At 47.7% G+C, this 18,661-nt stretch overlaps 1 protein-coding gene across 2 annotated transcripts in view; it reads left to right on the top strand.

Annotated features, from left to right (window-relative positions):
- GABRA5 (gamma-aminobutyric acid (GABA) A receptor, alpha 5) overlaps window positions 1-15,635 on the top strand; it is a 103,092-nt gene extending 87,457 nt beyond the window's left edge. For both annotated transcript variants that reach the window (XM_012647981.1, XM_012647979.1), the window contains exons 8-11: window positions 4,459-4,602; window positions 7,240-7,392; window positions 10,262-10,473; window positions 14,366-15,635. In XM_012647981.1, coding sequence (XP_012503435.1) covers window positions 4,459-4,602; window positions 7,240-7,392; window positions 10,262-10,473; window positions 14,366-14,665 — 809 coding nt within the window. In that variant the 3' untranslated portion in view covers window positions 14,666-15,635. The remainder of the gene's footprint in view (window positions 1-4,458; window positions 4,603-7,239; window positions 7,393-10,261; window positions 10,474-14,365) is intronic.
- The last annotated feature ends 3,026 nt before the right edge of the window (window positions 15,636-18,661 follow it).

Genomic DNA, 18,661 nt, shown 5'->3' with positions numbered 1-18,661 from the left:
CCTAACATATGGTTATGGTCACTGTCACCACTATTTACGAAGCACCTACTGTGTGCATCAGGTGTATGACAAATACCTGACTTTCCTGTATATGCTTTGTCCTCACAGCAATCCTAGGAGATGCATGTTATTTCCCCAATCTACAGATGGGAAAGTAGAGGCTCAGAGCTCAAAGAGGTTGTTTGAGGCCACTTTGGTAGTGAAGTCAGGGTCATGCTGCCTTCTTTCTTTCATAATCAGAAACTCGTGGCTTCTGAAAGGCCTTGCAAACATGTGCTGTTGCCACCTCCCGGCCAGGATTTGCAAGGCTAGGAGAGGACAGACAGGGTCAGCCTAGGGCAGCAGCCTGGAGGAGCCCAGTGCTGAACATCCAAGTCGGCTGTGAGTGAAAATGTTTCAGCAGTCTTGCCTGGCTCTGCTGATGCATGGTCAGGGGAGGGCGAGCCTTATATTTTCCGGAGCTCTAAATCATGCAAATGATGTCACAGCAGACCTGATTGCCTCGTTTACTGTTGTCCCAGTTCAAAGATTGAATGCCACCACGCTGACATGGAGAGAAGGATTTAGGGTTGGTTGCTAAATGGCCGAGCTGGAAGGGACATGAGGGGTCTTTTATCCCCATCCTTGCTGTGATGAGGAGAGCAGAACCCAGCGATGTCAAACTGACATACTATAGCCCACACTGCCTCTTGCTGTTGTTTTATTAATGTTATTAACATCATCAGTATCAATAGGCCATTTAATACTCACTAGCAGTTTGAAAAGCAAGACTGTATGAGTTATGATGATGAATTGTAGGTACTCTGTGGTTTTAAGTAACTTTTGTCTACTTATGATTATTATTTTATTGGATCCTTACAGTAAGAGAAGTCATCCCACCCCCATCCCCCAACAATTGAGGAAAGGGTTTGGGGGATGTGGGCCCAACAAGGCGGCCAGTAACACAGCTGGCCTCTGCCCCAGCTGGCCATCCCTGTGGTCCCCCTGCTGGCAGCACACAGGCATGTGTCCCCGGTCATATGCCACTCAGCCTCAGAGTCCTGCTGATGACTGTGTGCCATCCCCAACCCTGCCGTGGAAGGGGATAAGCAGTCCGCCAGTCAGGAGGGCACACGGATGGAGTCTGTGCCCTGCAGGCCAGTGGGCCCAGCCTCCACACCTGTCTCTGCAGCTTCCAGCCTCCATGACTCCCATCTGCATCCTCTTGTCCTCACTCGGCCTCCATCGTGGCCTTCGGAGGAAGCACCCTCACCCCAGACCTCTTCCCCCTCCCAAAGCATCCCAGGTCCTGAGGTGCTGCCCTGTGGGAGAGGTTCTCCCTCCACTTCCCCTTCTTCCTCAAGCACATTTGGCATTGAGTAGTCAGCTCACGCAGGAGGTGTTTTCCCGTGTGCTGTGCTCTCTGTAGATGAATGTCTGCCTGCCCACGTGCTTCCTGACTCCCAGGACGGCCTCAGTCACCAGCACCTACTGCCCCAAGCTCTGGGCTGCTTCGCGAGCTTCTGGATTCATGTTTCACAACCTGCTCCCATCTCACAAGGGGCCTGGAGGCCCCCCGACTTCTCTGGGCCAGGGGTCAGACTCACACTTCCCCTGTGGGCTGGGGACACCTACAGCCCCCTCTCTGTGACTGGCCACTACGGCAGACCAGCTGCACAGTGCAGTTGTCCCTGGATGAGGCAGATAAGCCGGGGAGAGAATACAGAACAGGTGCTCAGGATGACAGGAACAGACCTGCCTGAGCCAGGATGAGGACAGCAGGAAGCAGGGGCTCGCCCCGCCCGGAGGACACTGGCTCATTACCATCTCCTGTGTGCGCCACTCTCACGGCCTGGCCAGAATCCAGCCTGGCTGCTCCGCTCAAATCCATATCTGAGTGCCGTGGCCCTTCATTATTCAGGGCTCCGCAACGTTTACATCATAGGAAAAAGACAGAACCTCACTGTCATTCACGTGGAGCTTAAGGAGCCAGTAGAGTTGCGGGAAATGCCCAGCGGTGCTGCGAGGAGACATTTAGACAGCCTCTTGCCAAGACAGAAAGCAGCGTCCCCCACCACGTCCACCACCTGAGCTGCACGGCTGCCCAGTGGAGAAGGGAAATGACGACAGAATACACTTGTGTCAGGGGAACTCCAGTGCTGTCCAAGTGAACACACACTTACATACCACCTAAAACTTGCAGACAGCAGGTCATACTAATTAAAAAAAAACCTTGACCTTGACAAGAATACCACACACTCCCCTGCAGCCAAGCATGGCAGCTGCGGGAGCCCACCAGCTGCGGTCATGGGGCTGCCCTGCTCGCTTCTATTCAGTGTCTTGCTCCCGTGCAGATCGGCGTCAGGATAATATCCCAGATACTGTGTCCACAGTCTGACCCTCCCTAGCCCGGCAGCCTCTCAGTCAGCCTCCCTCGTGGCTGTTATGCTGGGACAGGACAGGGCGAGCTGGTTACCAGGAAAGAGTGTTGAGCATCACACACCTAGGCGGAGAACATCTAGCCAAAGACATGCATGGTTATTACGCAGAAATTGTACAGCTCTCTTGAAAGATATCTCAATGTGAAAGACCTAAACACAAAAGGGGATTCATCGTGGCTATGATGTAAAAGGTGAAATAGCAGATGTCACGTCTCCCCAATCTATAACCTATAATCTATAGATCCAATTCAGTTCCAATATAAATCTCATGAAGGTTTTTTTTTTTTTCAATGAATCCTGACAAGCTGATTCTAACAAGTATATGATAAACAAAAGGCCAAGCACAGCCAGGACCCCCTGAAGAAGAAAAGGGGGAGCCTCACCCTTCTGGCTCTTGGTGCACTTCTAGAGTCTGTGTAATTGTGGCAGCTCAGGTTGAAACAGGGATAGAGAAAGGGAGCAGAACACAGGCCGGGGGGACAGAAAGCGGGTTCAGGACGGACGCTCCCCTGGCAGAGCAGGCGGGCCCTGCACGTGAGTGGGTGAGATGGACACCCTGGTAACAGTGTGGTCACACCATGATGCCACAGGCAAAAAATGGCATTGCAAACTTAAATACAGAAATATATACACACGTCAACCCCAGGGGATTAAAGCCACAACTGTGAAAGACATCTTAAAACTTTTATCATTCATGTGTAATGAGAGAGTGAGGAAAAGGGAGTGCTTTTGAAATAAGATGCTGGAAGAGTAAATTGTAAATTAAAAAGTTTGCTAAATTTAACTACATTAAAATTAATACTTATGTTGCCCCCCAGAAACATCATGAACAAAGTGCAATAGCTACACACTTAAGAAAATATTTCCAACACGTATAGCAAAAAGTATGTGTATCAGACTCTGTAAAGAAAACATATGAATCAAATAGGTAGAGAAAACGTGAACAGATTTCACAGAAAAAAAATTGGCAGAGCCAAATGATATATTCTTTAGTGACTCCTGTCTATAATGTAAAACTACAGAGCATCAAATTCAGAATCCTGCCCAGGGAAGGGAAGGTGAGCTTTTGGTAAGTCCTGCACAGGGAGGGCCTTTTCTTTCCTACGCCCCTGCTTTGTTACTTTCTCAACTATTATGAGAACTTGTTTGCACCTGAAACAAGAAGGAGGGAAACCATGTGAGTTAGCAAAGAAACGGCCACATTTTGCAGCATATCATTCAAGAGACCCTTCTCCTGGCCTCTCCCCATCGAGACCTCTGCTAGAAGGACAAGGTTTTCCCTGTGAGACCGAGCAGGACGGCAGCAACCGGCCCTCACTGTCACTGCAGGTCCGGAGCACACGTCCCGCTCTCCGGCTCATCCCCTGCTCCTGAGACACCTCCGGTTTTCTCACCTGTGACAGCGCATGGTTCTGTCCGATGTGGACTCACAGTTGCGCTCTGCTGGAGTAGCTGGGAGCGAAAGCATACAGCCTTGTTGTGAAGGTGTCGGGGGCTGGACCCTGGGTCAGGTGTGCTATTCGCCTTTGGGGCCTGGAGAGACAGATGAACACGCAAACCCCTGCCCAGCTGCTGTTGCCTAGGTGGCCTTGTTCAATCCTCTGGCCACCCCTCAGCATGGTCTGCAGCCTGTGACACGGCCCCACTGCTCTGCCATTCCTTCCTCATCCTCTCGAGCTCTAGCCCCTGCAGCACCCTGGGAGGCCCTGCCCCGTTCTCTTTTCTTTACACACACTCTGTCCAGTGACCTCCCAGCCCACGTCTCTGGTGACATCTGCATGCGGAGAACCATCCCGTGAACCGCGGCCTTGTACAGTCGCAGCCTGCTCAGCACCCTGGGCAGACCCTCCGCGACCTGCCTCCAACACGTCAGCACCCGAACCTCCACTCTTCCACCAGAAGCAGGGCCCTTCCGGAATCTTGCTGTCCTAGCCAGTGCAAACTTCCCCACCCTCTCTCTTGCTCCTTTAATAAGCACCTTTGTGTTTTTCAGGGAATGAGTCCATGCTTATACCGCTTTCTGCCCTTCCTCACACAGATGCGTACCCTAATTCCGAGGTCGTGTACGTCTGGACCAACGGCTCCACCAAGTCCGTGGTGGTGGCAGAAGATGGCTCCAGACTGAACCAGTACCACCTGATGGGGCAGACGGTGGGCACGGAGAACATCAGCACCAGCACAGGTGGGAGCCCAGCATGGGCTGTGCTGCCAGGGACACTAAGGACAGCATTCCTGCTCCTGGCACCACCCTGTGGGGGCCACGTGGGAGGGGGCACCAGCCTCGCACACCCATCCTGGCCAGCAGTGTCTCCTTTGTGACAGCTGCATGAGTGCTGGCCGAAAGGAGTCCTCCCGCCAGCCCCTCCCTGCAGCTGCTCACGGAGGCACCAGCTGTGGCAGCCGTGGCATTAAGGGTGATTCCAGGCATTAATCTGTGGTGCATTTGCTCCCGTGGGAGCAGGCCCTGCCTGGAGGCCACATGGACCTGCTTACATAAATAACACTCCCCTGCCCTGGGCACCAGGACATGGGGTGGTCTCTGCAGGAAACGTAGGCACCTTCCTGCAAATGCTCCCAGTTACCTGCTCCCCTACCTGCTCCCACCTTGAACATCACAGAGAGTATGTCCTTGGGGCTGAACGTGGGAAAGCACAACCAAACAGCGTACAAAGACGAGCTGAGGGGAACCAAGAAGGAAGCAGACCCCGAGTGCTGGGGCAGGGCAACCCCAGCCTGGCGCGCTCTGATACAGAGTGGGTGGGGAGTCCAGAGGAGCAGGTGCCTTCCACCTGCTGAGCCTGCAAGTTACATGGTCGGGTGCTTCTGAGCTGCGGCAGGCCCAGCCTTCCTGGTCAAGGTCACAAGGCAGAGCTATGACCTGGGGGGGCGCTGAGGGGGTACTTCAGGGCTGCAGAGAGTTTTCATAGCAGAGGAGAAAAGCCTAAAGACACGGAGGGAGCTCTGATCCCAGAATGAGCCCTAAGCCTCAGAGGACATCCTTAGGGGAACCCTGGAAGGCATAGCGGGGCGTTGGCACCATCTACTCTTGCAGCTGGCAGGAGCGCACTGCGAGTTTTGTGCCCTGTCTGCTGTGCACCCTGGGTATGTGAGAGCCTGGGAGGACAGCAGCACCGTTTGGCTACCACACTAAAGGGAAGGGCCGAGGAGATGGGCTGATTTCACGGGAACGAGTGAAAGGTGGCATGGCAGAAGTTTGGGGTGGAGAATAGTGGGCTAACGGAGGATGCTGCAGTTTGCAGTTGTTTCACACAGTTCTTTAAAAATTTATAGCTGGGGTTTCTACCCCTATTTGCATTCTAAAAAGATAGTCTTTTTTTTTTACAATACCAGATGTTGCTACCCACAACTCAAAAATGAAACAAAATGAAAAGAACCACCACCACCAAAAGAATTTGGAGACTGATTTCAAATCCTACTTGTAAAGAAATAAACAGCACTTCACTTCCTCCAGCGTTAGGGAGTAGGCAGAACTGGATTAAAGATCCAGTCCTGGCTGCTAAACTTCTCCCCTGCCCTTCTGTTGTCCTTGTTTCTCCCATGTCGGAGCCAGCTCTGCCCGTCAGCAGCCCTCCCCTGCCTGGGCTGTGGGAAAGCGCGCCCTACTGCTGCTGGCTTGTCTCAGGCCATGCTCGGAATTTTGGCTTCTTTCCCATAAGGAACATAGGATTTCTGTGGTTCCTTCAACGTAACATGTGTTGTGAGCAAAGGCTCGAGGAAGCACCTGCAGCTGGCCTTGCCAAGCTATGGGCCTCCATTCCAGCAGCAAGCACTGCAGCTGTGTCATCAGCTCCAGTGTCCCAGCACTCTGTCCACGCACCCGCAGACCACTCCCCTAATAGGTGAAGCCTCACCTGCGGCCTGCTTTAGTGGAGCCCCTACAACCATTCTCCCCACGTTCACAACGCAACCCGGCTCCCCGGCCACGCCATCCCCTCCTTGCAGATCAGTTCAGCTCTGTCTCGACTTCCCCAAGCACACTTCCCATCTCCCCAGGGGGATGCAAATCCCAGTAGCCTGGAGATGCTGGCCCAGCAGGCCACACTCACCCTCTGACCCCCACCCCCGCCTCAGCTCCTTACCAGTTAACCATCAGGACGGCATCATTCTCAGCAAAGAACGGGAGGTCCCCTCTCGCCTCCCACATAGCCAGGCAAATCCAGAGAAGGCACTGGGGCATTGCCAAGGAAATGCCCACGATTTCAGAGAGCAGATGACACCTGTCTGTGGTAGGTGGCAGAAAGGATGAACTGCCAGGATCTGTGGCCCCCTGAGCTGCTGTTCCTCACCCTCCAGCCAGCCAGGCCAGCACAGAGCCTGCCGCCTGCGGGGTAGGAGAGTGGTCGTCCCACCTCCCTGGAGCCTCCCAGACTGGGAACTAGGAAGGAATCTGTCCCCCCACAGCAGGGTTCTGTCATGTCCCGAGTTACATCTGGAGAGCCTAAATCCTGAAATCCTGATTGCGGCAGCAGGCAAGGGGGTGGGTGGGAGAAAGGCACAGATTGTGACCGGAGATTAGTGAAACACACGAATCTGATTTTCCCCAGGAAGAGCATCTGTCCAATGCTCTTCAGAGACCAGGGTCAAAAGACTTACTTATAAAATGACCACTAAGAAATTCATGCATCCTCCTCTGTCCTCTCCTTAACCCAAATAATACAAGTACACACCTGTCTGACTTGAAAGGGGAATGAAAGGAGGCTCCACTCCCAGTGAACTCCTCTGACCCAGCCAGCAGGAACCGGTGGCCTGAGTGCAGAGACTGCAGGCAACTGAGGGGAGTTAATTTTCTCATTTGCAGGTGAATACACAATCATGACGGCTCATTTCCACCTGAAAAGGAAGATTGGGTACTTTGTCATCCAGACCTACCTTCCCTGCATAATGACCGTGATCTTATCACAGGTGTCCTTTTGGCTGAACCGGGAATCAGTCCCAGCCAGGACAGTTTTTGGTGAGTGTCCCCAAGCCAGACCTGGACACTGGTATTTGGTGACAGACACTAACGACCACCCTTACCTAAAGCAACAGCAACCAATGCCAGAAAACTAGTGTTGCTTCTCTGTTGTGTGACCTGGGAAACAAATTGACCAGTTAAGAATTTAATGTTGAGGATTAGGATTTAGAATTTCTTTCTAAAGGAGGGTTCAGGGAATAATGCTTGGTCTATTTGATAGTCATTTCCTATTTGAAAAGCCTTTTTGTGAAGTTTGAAACTGCCAGCATGTATCTGTTTTATGTGAGATTTTGCTATACAGGTTGAGTAGCCCTTATCCAAAATGCTCAGGACCGGAAGTGTTTTTGATTTTGGATTTTTGGGGGGTTTTGGAATATTTGTATTATACTGGTCGAGGATCCCTAATTCAAAACTCCAAAATAAGCTTTGGTGAGCATTTCCTTTGAGCATCATGTCAGGGCTCAAAAAGTTTTGGATGTTGGGGCATTTCGGGTTTTGGATTTGGGGATACGCAACCTGTAGTATTTTCTCAGTTCTCATAAAGCACTACTTTATAAGTTATCGGGCAGTTTTCTTTGAAATGTGCATGCCACTTTAAAATTAACTACCAAATCACAATCAATGTGATACAATAGTAAAAAATTAAACATATATGACAAGAATCTAGAACAACATCGTTTTACATCTCTAAGCCGTAGACTAAGTTTAGGAAGATCTAGCTCAGGAGGTACATTGGCACAGCTGACATAGTTGAGTGGTTGACTCTTACCTTGAAGCTCATTTTCCTCACATCCAAGAAGGGATACTAAAGGTAGCTTTGCAGGTCAGTTGTGATCATGGACGCTCACATCTTTCTAAACTGTGAGGTACGATTCACACGTTAGCACTTGCTATTGCAGTTTCCTTTTCAAAGGAGGAAAAAGTGAGCATGTATTTTATCCTGATGCTCCCAGAGTGTACAGGAAGCCAAGAGCCCAGGGAGTTTATGAGTGAGTGGCACAGGAACACTCCCGTCTGACCTCCAGCCATGTGTCCAGCTTCACTGGAGAGGCCTGACTGAGCTCAGCATTGTTTCAGAAGGTGTGGAGGGTGGCTCCTGGTCAGGCAGTGCTCCCCAAACTAATGTACCCAATGAACTCTCTAGGGGAAACTTAGTAGGCTGGCAGGGAACACAAGCAGGGAGAATGTTGTCTATTACTGACTGTTTCCTTTTGGAGATTACCAACGCACGTTAGGATATTAAAGGCCCAAGAAGATGCAAGAATCTTGTTTAAGGTCATGCATAGAACACTTCCCCCCAGCACAGTGATTAACTAGATTTCTGAGAAAAATGAAAAATGCCTACTAATCTCTCATTAAGCATTAGTTCCATGCAGGGTACCCTGTTCCTGAGTATATGTAAATACCTGTGGAGGATGGCATTGAATGAAAACCGTTGGCTGCTGTGGCCACCAGCAATGTTAGCTCCTTTGGTGCTGTGCTGGTTTCCAGGGCTGCTGTCACAAAGTACTACAGATTGGGGCTTAAACAGCAGAAACCTACTGTCTCACAGTTATGGAGCCTGCAAGTCTGAGATCAAGGTGTCAGCAGGGTTGGCTCCTTCTGAGGACTGCAAGGGAAGGAGCTGTTCCAGGGCTCTCTCTCTCTCTCAGGCTCTGGTAGCTCCTTGGCTTGTGGCAGTGTAACCGCAGTCTTCACATGGCCTTCTCCCCGTGCGTGTCTGTGTCCGGATCTTCCCTTCTTATAAGGACGCCAGTCGTAATGGATTAGGGCCCACCCTCATGACTTCATTTTAATTTGATTACTTGTGTAAACACTGTATTTCCAAATAAGGTCATAGTCTGCAGGACTGGACATTAAGACTTCAACATGTGATTGTTGGGGGTGGGGGGAACAATTTGACAGCAGGTGCGTTACACCTACATCCCCCCCATAGGTGCATGCTCATGCAGACAAAACTGCCTTGAGAAGGAAGGCAGGATGAGCACGTGCAGGCTGCGTGGACTGCAAGAGTGCAGCAGACCTGGGTCCGAAGATGGGTTGTCTCATTCACCAACTGGCAAATATGGGCACATTGCTAAATACTTTTTGAATCTTCAGGGTGGCTACCTGCAAAATGGGGATAATGAGACACCCATCCTGAATGTGGCTCAGATCAGAGTCTGATACTCAGATGCCCCATAGATGGCCCATAACCGGCCAGTCCTAAAGGAGTGTTCCCTCCGAGGGATCTGGCCTCGCTGTGTGGTCACTGCAGAGTTTACAAGGCCACAGGCACCTTGTAAGCAGTCTGCAGGGGACATTGTGCCCTCTTTGCGGGGGTGAAGCACCCAGACTGAGATTCTCATGCGGTGCTCCTGCTGCACCCTGGCTCCTGCAAGTCTGCAGGTTGGGTTAGTCCTGGTTACAGAAAGCCTGTCTCTTCTGTTTGCGGGGAGCCCGGTACTTACAAAGTGTGCAGTAGTTGTGAAGCACTTTACCAGCTGCAGTGTGAATGGGGCTCCCATTCTCCACCGATCTTGCCCTAGTGCCACAGAGACGCACCACTCACTCAGCATGTCTGTGTCGTGCACCAGGTATTTATTTGTCCGGTTCCGTCATCCGGATCACAGTTCAGACCCAGCTCCCTGCCCTCCTCAGCTCACGTTCCAGAAGAAGGAGACAATTGGGATAAATCGAATAAGCAATATCTTAAATGCTGTGCGTGTTTTGAATGTTATGCACACAGTGAAGATGAAGGTGCAGGCTGCGGTTAAAATGACCAGTCCCTTTTGTGTCTCTGCTTGTCACGCCCGGGGGTGCTGCTCTGGGTGCAGCGCGGGCACTGATCCCATTGCCTTCCCCACTCTGCCCCTCTGGCCTGCAGGGGTCACCACAGTGCTGACCATGACCACCCTCAGCATCAGTGCCCGGAACTCTCTGCCCAAAGTCGCCTACGCCACCGCCATGGACTGGTTCATAGCCGTGTGCTACGCCTTCGTCTTCTCTGCACTGATCGAGTTTGCCACAGTCAACTACTTCACCAAGAGGGGCTGGGCCTGGGACGGCAAAAAAGCCTTGGAAGCCGCCAAGATCAAGGTACTGACCTTGTTTTCCTCCCTCTCCTTTCTTAACTGAGAAGATGTGCCTCATTCCATGTCCCAATATGAGACCAGGCGTTGGTTCTACCCGCCCTGCACCAGCCCCCAATCATCCCTTCCCTCATATTCAAGGTCCTTACAACATCTTACTTACAAAGGGGCACTTTTCTGATTTATTTTGAATCACCCATTTCATTTGAGCGAACGGTCTGATGTGACATGAATGGCCTGGGCTTGTTTGTATTCAAGCCTATTGTTAATATTTTTGCAGAAGTAACTCCTACCTCATCAGGGACGACTTGTCCAGTTTTTAATTGTGCAGTCTGTTCTTCTGCTCATTTTAATACCACTTCACCACGCAGTGTGTCCTCTTCAAGGTGGCGTTTGGGTCGTGAAGAGGGCACTCGACTTAATGGCAGCATCACGTCAGCAGAGCATGGCCAGGGCTGCTGACGAAGTGGTTCGACTCCTCCGCACCATGCACATAAATTGTTGTGGAAAATATCGCTCTGTTCAAAGCAATTAATCATTGAGTATTTAAAGGGTGATTTGTGCCTAAATCTTCAGACCATTTGGAGAAAAACAGTTGCACAAGATTCCAAGCGGCATGATTTCCTTGGGGAGCTGCGAATAACATACAAAGATAGGAAATAAAGCAGTATGTGATATACTGCTAATTACAGCATGCGTGAAACAAATCGGCTAATCTTCTGTACTGAGAGAAGAGCAGGTCAGAGCCAGCAGGGCAGACTTGAAAGTGAAACTTAATCTGTGCTTTGGAAACTCAGCATGAAGGGACTCCTGGAAGGCAGTAGGGAGGTCTATGTCCTGACCTCCCAGCCAGGGCCCGCAAGCCAGTTATGGCAAACCAGGGTGCTCTGGCTCCAGTGAGCACACCTGGTTGTGTTCCGTCAACAGCCCCATGCTTGCTCTTAGCGTTTGACTCTGCTGCTTCCTTTCCTAGGAAAAGTCAGAAGTTCTGACCTGACCTGGCCCATCTGGCTCTTCCCACTTCTAGGTGCCAGGAGTCCCCTCCTGTGCTCTAGTTTCAGTTGGGGGCTCATCCCACTTCCAGGTGCAGCATGTCAGGTTGGAAGAAGGCCAGGAAGGGCCCATTCTGGGCCCCTCACAAAAGGAGGTGGAGGGGAGCTGGAGGAAAGGCCTGGACAACAGGAGCCTCAGGTGTGGGTGCGTTTTGGGGGCTGGAGGGTGGACAGGAGTGACCTGACTGCACTGGGTGGTCGAGGGGTTGGTGAGCTGGGAAGCATTTGTAGGGACAGGCTGTCTCCAGACTGCACAGACCAGGGGGCCGCAGAGTGTATTTGTCAGGGTTGGGGACATAGAATGGAGTCTGGGGAGAGGCGGCTTCCCAAAACCCAGCCTGTGTCACTGGAAGGTACCAGTTTGCCAAATGCATGAGTCTTAGATGGCCATACCACGTGGGCTGGAGAGAGCCAAGTCTGAAGTCAGGGAGCTGGGAGCCCTTGGCATGAACTGAGGTTGCCAGGCTCACGCCTGTGGGTCTAGGAGGAACGCGAAGTCCGGGGCAAATGGAGAGACCTAAAATGTTGTCAGGTGTTATGGACAGTGTTGCCAGGATTGTCAGCCACCGTGTCCTCACTCGGCCCCCTGTTGCTGCAGATCTGAATGGAGACCTGGAGGGAGGAGACAGGGTGGTGAAGTGCGTTGTCTAACCCCACGCTAGCAGTGATTTTCTAGAATAAGCAATGTGCCTCGGTCAGTCTTGTGGAACGTCAAGACTACGTGTCATTCCCCGGAAGGTTGATGTGCTGGGGATTCCAGCGCTGCTGCCAGAGAGGCTCTGTGCGGTGGAGGCATCGGAGTGTCCGCAGGCATTTGGGCAGGCACGCCGTACTGTCACACACGGGCAGCGAGCATGGATAAGCAAGCCTCCTGTTAGCCTGCTCGTGTAAATTGTTTCTTGGAAGTAGAGTGAACTTAAAAAAAAATAGACAGTACTCACCATTGTTCCATGTTGGGATCTCTAGGAGCAAACACTGGGTCAGAGTTTGAGGAGCAAGGCAGTTTTTAGGGGTGAATACTTGGGAAAGGAAAAAGGAGGAAGTAAGATTGGGTACAGGAAGATGTTGATCTATGATACAAGTCCAGCAAAGCCTTTGCTAGTCCACTGGGGAGCTTTGGAGCAAATATCCTGGGTGTTGCTCTGCGTCAGGGGACATGGCCAGGACTTTATACTCCTGCCTTGCTGGCCACCACATGTGGGCAGCTCCGCTGCCAAGGGCATGACTTAGGCCAGGCAGCCCTCTGCAGCTGAGGCTGCCCGGAAAGAGCTGACACCTGGCCACACTGCCGCAGCAGGGCAGCTAGTGCCTCCTGGAAAGGACACACATCCGTGTCCAGCACAACCATTGTGACTATCTTGAGTTCTGCTGCTCGTCCCTCCGCAGTAAAAACACACACTGTCACAGCAGAGCAGTGTCTTCCAAAGTGCTGGCTCTTTCCCTGGCTCCACTCAGAGATGAGAACCATTCAGAGCAGTCGGTCATGTTTACTGGTCCTCTGGCGGACCAGCGTCGGTGCTCATGTAATGGGGGAATATAAAGCGCCATCACGTTTCTGGAGTATGGCCTGCCTCCATCAGCGTCCCTCGAGGTGTTCCAGGTGGCTCTCATGCTCCTTGCACCTGCCCGGCACTTGCTCTACCTCTGTTTTCACCTGCTCCTGTGCTCCCTGCTTGGCCTTTCTGCTTTTTATCTTTTACATATTTTTAATAGTTGATATATTTTCCTTACTCTACTATCCTGTATTTTCTGAATTTTATTTAGTGAGATTATATTACTTTGGTAATGAAACAAAATTTTTTCTGACGTTTTATTATGCAAATTTTCAGACATGCAGCAGTGTTGGAAGAATTTTACGATGAAAGCCTGTCTGCCATTCACATTTAGCTGTGCTTGTGTCATCCCCATCTATCCATCTGTCATCTCTCCCTCTATCCATCCATCCCTACACCCATCCTCAATCCATCCATTGGTCCATCTTATTTTTTGATGCATTTCAAATAAATTTCATTTCCCAATAAATATGTTAGCATGTGTATAATTAACTAGAGTTCAATATTGTTATACTGTTTTATTCTTTTGAAGCAAAATTTACATAGCGTGAAATGCACGAGTCTGAAGGGCACCTTTGCCGAGGGTTGGCAAGCATGTACTCCTGTGTGACACAATCCCTGTCAAGACAGAGAACATCACCAGCCTCCAGACAGTTCACTGTGCCTCCTCCCAGGCAGCTCCTGTCCCCCAGCGCAAGTGTACCCACTATTCCAATTTTTTCTACCATAAATTATCTAGCCTATTTTAGAATTTCATATCCAAGAAAAATAAAAAAAAATCTTCACAAAAATATATGCAAGAGTATTCATAGCCACTTAATCCATAATAGTCAAGACTGGAAGCAGTCCAGGCATCCATCAAGAGGAAGATAAGAAACTGAGGGTATATTCCTACAAAGACATACCACTCGGCAGTGGAAAGGAATGAAATACTGACACTAGCAACAACATGGATGACTCTCGGCCATTCCTTAGGGCTTCCCTTATATCCACGTGTCTTGTTGACTCCCACAGCTACCAAAATGATGGCCGCTCTGCAGTGTAAGAGAAGTTTATCCTAGGTTCTTGAGGAATGCCAAACATTAATATCAATAATGGCTCTTGCTTGTGCCAGGTTCCTGTCTGCTGGCTGCTTGGGGTTATAGACCAAGAAAGTAGTGGCTTCTGGACTGAGAATCCCAGGGACAAGCAGGTGTTTCTTTACCTCTTTTGGGAGATACCCCTTTAGAACTCCAAAGGGAGCTGACAGTTGCCCGCAGATGGCTTGTCCTCACATTCTTCTTATATGTTGCAGAAAAAAGAACGTGAACTCATCCTAAAGAAGTCAACAAATGCTTTTACGACCGGGAAGATGACCCACGCCCCAAACATCCCAAAGGAGCAGACCCCCGCAGGGACCTCTAATGCATCTTCAGTCTCAGTGAAACCTGAGGAGAAGCCTTCCGAAAGCAAAAAGACTTACAACAGCATCAGCAAGATTGACAAAATGTCCCGAATTGTATTCCCAGTCTTGTTCGGCACTTTCAACTTAGTTTACTGGGCAACATATTTGAATAGGGAGCCGGTGATTAAAGGAGCTGCCTCTCCAAAATGACCCACCGCGCTCCCAAACTCAAAGAGAGCCATACTCCCAGCGAAGTTGTACCACGGAGGGCTTGAGCTCAGAGGGCCTCTCCACGTTTGGGCACTCTCTTTCAGGAAATTTTTGCATGTTTAATAATATGTACAATTAATATTGCCTTGATGTTTCTATATGTTACTTCAGATGTTTCAAAGATGTCACATTGGTAAATAAAGCAAACAACTTTCTAGAAAAACAGGAGACGATGACTGACACTCAGATACTCAGTATCTTACATTGATAGTTTACAAACAAGATAAGTCTATTTTTAACTGCTCCAAGTGTTACCTAATGATGTTTTCTATACTTCCAGTGTCATTTCATACAAATTTTCCCAGCAAAGAAATATTTTAGGAATGCTCCATGGTTATTACTTGACCAACTAGTGCAAGAAACGAAGATCACAAAGAGCACATTTTTCATTACGAGGAAACTTGGACATTTATGTACAAAATGAATTGCCTTTGATAATTCTTACTGTTCTGAAATTAGAAAAGTACTGCATGATCTTACATGAAGAAATAGAATAGGCAAACGTTTATACAGACAAATTTAATAACAGAAATATATAGTATGTTAGATCAACAGATAAAATATTTCCCCGGGGGAAAAGTTTAACTACTTAAAAATTCTTTTTTTTTTCCTTTGGAAAAGAAATTTATTTCCCACCCCACCTACACCTCCCACTAACCAGGAAAGAAAAGGCAATGTGAAAACGAGAAGATGTGTGATGACATTCTCGGCATTTGGCACATACGTTCGCTGTCTCTGAAACATTGACCACCTCTCCCTGCAGCCAGCGTGTAGTGCTTCAGTGGTGAGACATTGTAATTGAGTTATTTTCCTTTTTATTTCCATGTATGTATTTCATGATTGACTTATGGCTCTGTTAGCTTTTGTATATGAATCTTAAATGTTCAATAAAAAATGAACTAATCTTGTGTGCCTACATCACTCTTTTTTTAAAATTTTTTATTTTGGTAGACTTATTTCTTAAAAATGACATAAAGGAAACCCATCATGAAAATGCTGCTAGGGAAAAAAAAAAACCAAAACAAAATTCTTGGCAGCTCCCCTCTGGTCCAATCTAATTCTACAGAGTAATAGTTGGGAGAAAACAGTGAGGATGTTAGAGGCCTCCGAGTAGAGGTTTTTCCAAGGTCTTGGTGATCATCAGGAAAATTTCAGGATGCACCATGCAAGCCAAGCAAGAGACAGTTTTTTTTTTTTTTCATTTTTATTTTTTATTGAAAACAAAAGTACACTCTGTCAAGAGGAAGAGAGCTCGAAAAGAGCTGCTGCACTGGTAGGAAGTGGTTTCTGGTCTTTTGAGGTCTTACTAATTGAGGGGAGGAATATTCAAGGCTAACGGGTTGACTTTTACTAAAAATTTGGGTAGTAATTCCCATTTTCAGACTTTATATGGAGGTTTTCGAACTGTCATAGCAAAGAAAGGCAAAGAAATTGTAAAACCTCAATGTAAATGATACTCTAATTGGCCAAAGTTCATGTAAGGTGTCAGAGATAGCTGACAAGCCAGTTGAAGCTGGTTCTTGTCTGCAAATTATCAGCCCCTGTAGTTAGCTTCTGCTTGAGGTTTTTACTTTAACACCTGCACCCAATCTGCAAACTCCGTCCCCCCACACCCCCCGCCCCCCGCATCCAGTCTCAGCCCTGTCTCCTGGTTTCCTACTCCAATAAGCATAACAGGTAAAACGCGATATTCTTTTCCATCATATATAACTCAGTGGTGCAGTGCCCTTGGGCCTCGTGATAGAATCTTCTCAGGGTGTTTCTGGGGTGGGTGCTTGCTGTTGGCAGGGTCACTACCCTGGTTCTTTAAATATGCACAGATTCCACTGCCCCTTCTATAACTGGTTTCAGGATCTTACAAATGGCAGGGTAAGGGTCAGCAGAAAAGGTGCTCCTAAGGGCTCACACAAGAAATATTTCCCCATTACAAATGATGATATACTTTAGAATAATGTGTGTGCTTTCTGTTACACCACAGCATAAAACCCACCAAAACAAAAAACAAACCCCTAAAGCTCAATATGAAGCTCCTGTTTCCATTTACTGTTTAGATACATTTTGCTTATACAGTCTACAGTTTAGCTTTGCACTGTAGTTTGGAGAAAAATATACTATCAGTTACGTCCAGATGGCTACATGTATAAATATTCACCTTCAACACCTCAAACATAATGGGAAATGATGTCTTCCATATCAGGTTGTAGTAATTTTCTTGACAAGTTCCAGACTTTGTTATAGAAAACCCTCGATGAGCTCCAGTTTGAAGATCTGCCTATTGCATTTACATGCTGCTGAATCTTAAAGCTGATGAATGTTTAGCGAAAAATATATTAGTTTTCTGCTCCTTGAGTTTGTATTGTAGATATTTCAGTGTTTGTTATTTTTAATGAGAACACAATAAAGAATCACCTCGGGGAAAAATAAAAATTTCTGAAAATAATTATAAATTATAGTGTCCTACTTTTAGAACCAGGATATTTAAATGTATCTCTTTTGACATCACCACAAATAGAATGAGAGGAGAGTCTAATAAGTCACTGATCAGTATTACTTTTGTACTTTCTCAGGAATCTAAGGGCCTAACTAGGGCAAGCGTTGGCTAACATTGGCCTAAGAGTGTGTTTGTATACAATAATTGGGTTCAAATGCTTCTGGAGTAACTATCAAAGTTAAAATAGCACAGCAAACATCCCTGTTGAAGATTGACAAGGAGCTTATAAATCTTCTGACCTATTTGTCATGTTAATACCTTAGAAATAATGCTCTATGTCTCTCATGGGACAAGTTATGGGAAATAGGTACAGTAAATGAGTATTCTCTATTTTACAAATGGGGTTACTGCAACCCAAAGAGGTTAATCCATTGGCTTCAAATCGTATCACAAGTTAGGAGAAAATGCAGGCCTAGATTCCAGTTCTCATAGTTTTTAACTCAGAGTTCACAATGTCATGCAATTGCTTCCAGATGGAAGTTGACTTAGAACACAGTTATAACCTAAAATGGAAAATCTTGCTTCAAGCCCTGGTTGAATGATTATCTATTAAGAATGCCCTAGGGACATTATTTTTGTACTGAAAACATGACCTTTAAGTCTGTCCTTTCTTATATGAAATCTATGCTTCTGTGATCTTAGAAACCTGTCTTGCTGGAATGGATCTATGTTAGGGTAGCACTTCCCCCTCTGTCCCCAGAGAGAGAGAGAGAGAGAGAGAGAAGCACTGATTGACTGGAGCCGAGTACCTGGATGTGATTGCTCCTGTCAGCACCGACGTGAATGATTATGGTGACTGTGTCAGAAGGTGACTGCCTCAAGGGGAGGCATAACTGACGATGACACCGAGTCTTCAATCAACATTAGCCTCCATTGTAAGAGCTAGCTTCAAATCAAAAAGAACCTTTTCTTTGGAAAATTGGAAATGCCACAGTTTGCTCAGTGAAAACAGTATTTTAAATATTTAAAAATTAGCCTTAATTTTTTTATAATGCTAGCACATCTGGAACAATCAGTGCCACGAGCAAACATGGTGAGTATTTGAATATGAATTACTCTGATCACTGCAATTACTTGCCAGGTTTGCAATGATATAAGATAATTCTTTTGAAGTGTGCAAAAGGTTCATCTCATCAAAGGGGTTTGCATGATTATCTGTTTGTCACTGTCATTTTCAATAGACAGTCTCAACCCTAACCTCAAATGCTCTGTAGCTGATTTTAAAATGAGCCTGGGTTCTTTATGGAAACTTGTGATTCAAAAAATATTTACTGTTCAGAATATCTCTAATACAAAAGTCTGAAGAATTATTCAGGAAAAAAGTCTGAAGAAATGATTTTACTTAGCTTTTCTGAATTCAAATTGAAAAACAAATAAAACCGAGGATCAGATGCTATATTTTACAATGTAAGACCTTAGAATGGAAAATTTGAAATGAGCTGTAA

The sequence above is a fragment of the Propithecus coquereli genome, unplaced genomic scaffold, assembly GCF_000956105.1.
Source record: "Propithecus coquereli isolate 6110/MARCELLA unplaced genomic scaffold, Pcoq_1.0 Scaffold28, whole genome shotgun sequence".
NCBI classification, from domain to species: Eukaryota; Metazoa; Chordata; class Mammalia; order Primates; family Indriidae; genus Propithecus; species Propithecus coquereli.
This window is presented reverse-complemented; position numbering and strand designations above follow the sequence as displayed.